The 7,662-nt window shown below is 34.2% G+C and overlaps 1 protein-coding gene across 1 annotated transcript in view; it reads left to right on the top strand.

Annotated features, from left to right (window-relative positions):
* Positions 1-4,921, top strand: part of LOC106867915 (uncharacterized protein C1orf198 homolog) — a 10,159-nt gene extending 5,238 nt beyond the window's left edge. The window contains exons 3-4 of the mRNA XM_014912985.2: positions 1,048-2,004; positions 4,723-4,921. Of these exons, the coding sequence (XP_014768471.1) occupies positions 1,048-2,004; positions 4,723-4,773 (1,008 nt within the window). The 3' untranslated portion in view covers positions 4,774-4,921. The remainder of the gene's footprint in view (positions 1-1,047; positions 2,005-4,722) is intronic.
* Positions 4,922-7,662: the final 2,741 nt, after the last annotated feature.

Here is a 7,662-nt window from a genome sequence, read left to right as displayed (position 1 = left end):
TATATATATATATATATATATATATATATATATATTTACGGCCAGGATTATATATCCTTTTGAAACCATTTTTGGATGTGTGTGTGTGTGTGTGTATATATATATATATATATATGTATATATATAGTCTAACCTTTGCTAGTATGGATAAACTTGTTAGATTAGAATTTTAAAATTTATTTAATAAAGTATATTAATTAATTAATTTATTAAGCTTTTTTTTCTTTTCATTTTTTTCTTTCTTTTTTGGCAGAGATGGAAGGGGACTTGAATTTCTTCAATTCAGTTCCCTTCATTTTAATGTATAATTTCTAACCTCTCTGCTATCGCTGTTTCTGTTCTGAATTTACAGTTACTGCTTATGAGCACTACCACCCACCCATTCTTTACTCCATAACGTGATTGACTGAAGGAGCAGAGAAAGTGTAGGGTTATGAGGTCCTTCTTGTCCTATCTCATCGAGGACTATTCAACTTCTCCAGTCTTGATGGTATGAGAAATTGCAACCAGTACACTCTCTGAGGTGGTTAGTATTAGGAAAGGCATCTAGCCATTAAAACCAAGCTAAATGACTGATATGAGCACTAAGTATTAAGGAGCTGTAGCTCCCTTGGGAAGTGACTCTGTGATAACCCATTCAACTATACCAGCAAAGAAAGAGGACATGAAAATGATGATGATGGTGGTGATAGTGATGAGGATTCTTAATTAATTTCAATTGACAAAGTTGAGTGATGCTACAGAACGTCAGTTTAAATGTTTTACAGTCATCGCTCATGTTTCTCTAAGATCAAATCCTGCTTTGGGCTACTTTCACTTTCACTGTCATTCATTTTTAGAAGTTATACACTGGGCTCAGTTCAAATAATTAATATGTTAGCTCTTACAAAATTGATGTGTTTAAGTAGAAAATCAATCATGTTGATTAATTAGTTTTCAATTATTAATGAGTGTTGCAGTTTACTCTATGCATTGTATTTATATATACTTTTATTTATTTTCAATTATACTATCTTATCAAGTAATTTTTTGTTTCCTTATTGTTAGAGCCAGCAAGATTTAACATTACTGGATCTTGAACCGGACCAACTCACAAAGAAAAGTGAAAAAACTAGGAAGGCCCCACCCCCTGCTAAACAGGTATTTGAAACAAAGACTTGTCCTTGGAAAAGAGAGAATGGTGGTATATGGGATTCTCCTTTCCTTGCTGCAGAGCGTGGCATGGACCCTGTATTTACCAACAACATCATTGAACCCAACTCTAACACAAATTCAGAAGAAGAAGAAAAGAACACTGCCATTCAAGAAGATCAACCCCTAACAGATGCAAAAGTCATTCCACCCTCAAAGCAACCACCTCCACTTCCTTCAACACGTCCCCCTTCAATTACCAGACCCCCTTCTGTAAGGCCACCTCCACCACCTGTCCCCACCACTGTGCCTAGAAAAGTAGACTACCATACTGTGCCTCTAGCTGATTCACACCCGAAAAAAGCTGGCCGGAAGAGTCATCGCAATTCAAGAGCTGAAATAAAGGCATCCGCACAGAAGAACGCTTCAAATCAAGAAGCTAAACAGAATGTTGACCACAAACGAGATTCTGGTAAGTTTGAATCTCAAGTTGCAGCTGGTACCCATTTGTCAATCAATAACCCTGCTTTTACCGATAATGATGAGAAGGGCATTGATGATCCAAAAGCTGCTACTACTTCTTTAGGTTCAAAGGGAGAATGGTCACATTTTATTGGCGAAAAAGAGGCAAGCAGTGCCAGCTCAACACCAACAAAGCAGCTTTTGAAAGAACCAGAGCCAATGTCCATCTCCAGACAAGTGGAACAAATTCCAATGAAGAATAGCAGTTATGTTGTCGATGAAGAAGAAAGTGTCGCATATTCCTGCAACAACGAGGAGTCAGAATCTTTGCTGAAGACCAATGACCAATTTGAAAAAGCTAATTTGAATGCTGTCAACACTCTGGAATCTGAAGAAAATGTTGAATCGAAGGTAAGAACTTTTGTTTCTTTAAATTTCAATCATTTTCAGTGATTCTTTTTTCTTTTTACTTCAAGTCAGATATTGTTGCTTAGCCCTTGGTCAACTCTGATGCAGCTGATCTATGATCAAAGACTTTCCAGCTATGACTGTTCCATCTATTTTTTTCTTTTCTTTTGTATATTAGGAGTACATTGTCTGAAGTCTTCTTTTTTCTAAGAGGTAGGGTGTTATTTGAAAGAGATTTGGTTGTTAATTCTAATGAGTCAAGTAATGGTATAGAAGTTCTTTTATTGGCATAGGGTGGTAAAAAAATAGGGAATTGACAAAGAATAGCAGTAAGATATCAGACTAACTTCTATCAAACCACCAATTGATATACTCTGACCTCTGCTACATTGATGTTATATGAACCAAGTAAAATAATTATACGTTGCTCCTATACTCAGCAAAGACAAGGGGTGTGACACTAATCCCTGTCAGTGTGTTTTGCCATTAGATATGGGCTCTGATTGTGATTTTTGAATGGTTCTGATTGTGGAATATTTAGTGTGAAGCTCATCACTGCACAAGTATTCACTTACAGAAAGATATTTATCATTACAATGTTCAAACCCTTCACTTTACACCACTAGTAATCTCATAATTGCTTAGAAGCCAATGTGGGAGCCTGTATATTGTTGACTTGCTAGAAAATAAGAACCACTTCTCCCTCATATTACATCCTAACATCTTAGATAAAGGACACATTATCATTGGATAATGTAGTACAGATTACGCTGTATAAGAAGGAAAAAATAGGACCATCATGGCTGGAATATTATTTATCATAGGTCTGCTGGATGATGCTTCACCACGGACTAATACAACAATAATAATCACACCTACTTGAAGTTATAGAAGAGGAGACTAATTCCTTTATACTTCATAGTTTGTTCTTGCATACATTACAGGGTGCATTGGTATTTTGTATGAATTTAGAAAAAAACTCATAGCTCATCAAAGAAAAGCTGTATTTGAAAGCAAATTTGTACAAATAATCTTGAGAATCCTTTTACCACACCCATTCAATAAATCTAGTGTTAGCATCAATGGCTGCTTTTATACAATATTGGAAATGGTGACATGCCCAAATCAGACGAGCATTATTAATTTTGGACATAGTACTGATTATCATGGACTTCAAAGGCGTATGGTGTTATGGTGGTGTTGATTGACTTTTCTCTCAACTACACCCCATACTTAATGGATTGGGTCCTGGTGAGCTAAGAATCCATATGTCTGGGAGAACATGATCCACATTTGGGCTGTCCTAGCTTTATGAGACTGTGCAGAGTCTTGTTGATAGACATACAGTCTTGTGTTGCATAGTCTGTTTATCCAGAGCCTCACAACTTTCTCCAACACCATGTTAGCTGCTAAGATTTTAATGTAAATGTCATTAGATATCATAATTATCAATTTCAAAGAGAAATTGGATTCTAATTCTATTACTATCACTTACCAAGTGACAGCATTACCAAATATATGACAGTATGTCCATTATAGCCTCTCTCGAATTATGTCCTCTAAATTATATCTACTGTTTCTGTTTTAAATGTACTGCTTTATTTCCAGAAGATAATTAATTTGTCAGCCACTTTGCACCAGCAGTTTAGGTTATTGTCCAATTTGATTTTGAATTTCATTTGTAGGATTATTTCTTATTGCAAAAAAGGAACCAAGGTAGGATACTTCACTATGTTAGACATTTGTAAAATAACCTACTAGGACTAAGTAACTGATGAATTGTCTCATGGAGATAAAATAGTATAGTTATTAGTACAGTTCATGCCAGCATGGAACATAGATGCTAAATGGTGATGCTGGTGAACAGTTTGATAAAACCTAATTTGAGAAAACAGAACAGCAAGAAGCCCAACATATAATTGTAACATGGTCAGCTTACAAGCAAGAGATGCATGATTACAGTCCTGTTAATGAACCTCGTTCATCTATTCTATGTCAAATGAAATGTCTTTTTAATCTTTTAGTCAGGAGGGAAGACAGTATCCATGACTCTTTACAGGGTCTCTGAGGTTAGTGGGAAGGAAGAAGAGAGGAAAGTATCCTCAAGCCAGTCCAAATGTTTACAACATTTAGACTCCACCAAAGACACCCAGGGTGCCTGATATTAATGTTAAACTATATGACAAATTAAATCTACCACTTGTATAAGACATGGCAGGGTTTGAACTCAGAATGCAGAGAACCAGAACAAATACCAATCAGGTATCTGGATCAACATTTGTACAGTTCCACCAATCCACTTTTCTAGATTGGTACTTTTTTTATTGACCATGAAAGGAGGAAAAAGCAGACGTTAGTGAGATTCAAACTCAGAATGTGGAAAGTCAGAATAAATACTGAGACATTCCAATGCTCAAACAAACACAGGTATTTATAATACCTAATGTCATAAATAAGGCAGTGAGTTGACAGAATCATTAGCAGACTGGCCAAAAGGCTGAGCAACATTTCATCTGTTTTTACATTCTGAGTTCAAGTTCTGCTGAGGATGACTTTACCATTCATTCTTTCATTAGGGTCATTGTAATCAACTTACCCACTCTCACAGAATTGCTGGCCTTGTGCCAAAATTTAAAATAAATATCTCATATAATGAATTGATGTATTATCTAAAACTTAAATATATAAAACACTAAAGGATATTTTTTTTTATAATTGTAGCGTGATTCCAACATACCTCGCTCTGGATACGACTTCTTGGATGACTGGTAGATGAAGTGATATTTCGTGGAAAGCATTTCCTTATATGTACATCATGTTTCTCATCATTTATTTGTATCTTCCTTAAATTATTCTTTTGTGTGTCCTTGAACTTTTTTTTAACAAGTCTCAGAAAGAAATAAAAGTTTGAAAGTAATAATTCATGATTTATATACATACATATATATATATGTATATATATATATATATATATATATATATGTATGTATAAAGAAAGAAAAGGATAAAGAGACCAATGGCAATTATCTCCAGAAAATACCCACAAGGATTCTTTACATGGATGTTTACTGCTGGAATGGAGCTACACTCCAAGTACTGTTTCTTCTTTGTTCTTTTTTCTTCGCATCGCTCTTACTTCTTACTACAAATTTCCTCTTTCTTCTACTATTACCGTCTCCGATGAAGGGATACATTGGGTTTTCCCTGAAACAGCTGTAAAACTTTATCCATAAAATATAATTCTAACTTCTAACTTTGCCATTGGTCTCTTTATCTTTTTCTTTCTTTATACATACACACGCTAATACACGACCTATGTTATATTCCCCACTCCTGTTGATACAACGACAGGGGCAGAACTAGCCGGTATACAGCACTTACTTGGTATTACCTGTATCTTTAGGGTTTGGTTGACTCCAATACCCTTCATAACTTTTATATATATATATATATATATATATATATACAGTATCTCACAGAAGTATGTACACCCCTAAAAAATTTCAGTAAAATTGCCATTACTCTGATAATATTGAAGGAAATCAAACAAAATTTATACTGAATAAAATATATTATACATACAAATATTATACAAATTTGGAACACAAAACAATAAACATTTTCAAAAAGATATGAACTAAATATTAATTTTCAAACGATACAAAAATATGTACACCCTAAAGGATTATTTGCTATATTCAGCATTTGGCGTGACCGCCCTTGCTTTCAATGACTGCATTAAGTTGACTAAATTTCCACATATAACCAATGAAATCAACCTCCATTGATCCTGAATGATGTCTTTCAACTGTGTTACATTGTGAGGTTTTTTTCTCCTCAACCTTCCTTTCCAAAACACCCCACAGATGTTCTATTGGTTTTAAATCAGGTGAGATGGTTGGCCAAGACAATACCTTTACCTTTTTATCTGATAAAAACTTAGTCGTCATCTTTGAAGTATGTTTAAGGTCATTATCATGTTGGAACATGGAATGTCTTCCTAGTTCCTTGATACTTTTCGACATTGTTTTCTGCAATATGTCACGATAAAGCCTTGAATCCATTGTTCTCTCAATAAATGTGAGTCCATACCAGTTGCACTCATGTATCCCCAAAGCATAACACTTCCGCCACCATGTTTCACAGTAGGCACAGTGCATTTGTCGCTATTATCTTCACCTGGTTGTCGCCATACTCGTTTAATACCATCTGACCCAAACAAGTTGATTTTAGTCTTGTCAGAAAAAAAGAAATTTTTTCCCAAACTCCTTCCCCTTACTCACATAGGTTTCGGCAAAAGAAAGATGACTTGATTTATGCCTGGCAGTTAGGAGAGGCTTTTTACGAGGAATGCATCCATGAAGACCACATTGGTTGAAACTTCGGCAATCTGTTTGGGAAGATACACTCTTTCCACTAAAAGAAGACACTTCTTGGGCCAAAGATGAAGCAATATGACGCCTGTCATCCATCACACAACGTTGGATGTGGTGAATATCACACACAGTTAAAATAAAAGGATGACGTGGATGATATTTATTGCTAAGCTTTGTACTTCTGAATTATTTTGGCAACTGTGTTTACGCTAATATGTATTTGTTTGCTAATTAATTTGTATCCTAAACCATTCTTGTGCAAATTAAAAATAATTTCCTTAAAATCTTCAGACAATTCTTTTCCTTTTGGTGCCATTTTAATCACAAAGAAGATTTTCACCACAGTATATAAATCAGAATTCCTGCAGATGCAATAATAATGACCAGTGCAAAAATGCTCAGACAAATAATTTATTAGAATTGAAATTATCAGCAATGTCTGAATTTAGTAAAAAAAAGTGGATAAAATATTGAATATAGCAAATTTCTTTTAGGATGTACATATTTTTGTATCATTTGAAAATAAATATTTCGTTCATATCTTTGAAAATGTTCATTGTTTTGTGTTCCAAATTTGTATATTGTTTGCACATATAATATATTTTTAGTATACATTTCATTTGATTTCCTTCAATATTATCAGAGTAATGGCAATTTTACTAAAAAAATTTAGGGGTGTACATACTTCTGTGAAATACTGTATATATAAGTAATAATTTTTATATTCAGGTATACACCTTATAGTATGCCGTTTAAAACCCATTCACAGTATTCAACTACCTGGTGTCAACAACAGTACAGATATAATGTCACAGGATTTACTTCAGGAATTACTTCATATCTGTGGAGTTTATAAAACACGAGAGAAAGAAAATGAAATTCACAAGATTCTTTATTATTCATTATAATCATCTCAGCCCACTTTCACCAGTGCCTTGCAGGTGATAGAATTTATATTTTTTTATTCTTTTTAAGTCACCTTATTTCTTGCTTATATGAGAAGAATTCTACATTATAAACCAGTTCTCCATGTAGCCAAGTAACACAGTACAACTACCAAAATATATTCTAATAGAAATAAGTGAAACAGAGATTAAAAAAAGAGGTGCCTTCTGACATGTCACCTGATGAGACACATCTACACCTACAATACCCCACAACTGTTTGTACAACATGTCACCCACAAGGCATCAGTGCATAATGGGTTGAAACGATCGTAGTTAGCAATAAAGAATCTCATGAATCTCATTCCATTTTCTTTTTCTCATATTTTACATATATATAT

Source organism: Octopus bimaculoides, chromosome 11 (genome assembly GCF_001194135.2).
Source record: "Octopus bimaculoides isolate UCB-OBI-ISO-001 chromosome 11, ASM119413v2, whole genome shotgun sequence".
Lineage (NCBI taxonomy): Eukaryota > Metazoa > Mollusca > Cephalopoda > Octopoda > Octopodidae > Octopus > Octopus bimaculoides.
The sequence above is the reverse complement of the archived record's forward strand: the minus strand, read 5'-3'. Positions and strand labels throughout refer to the sequence as shown.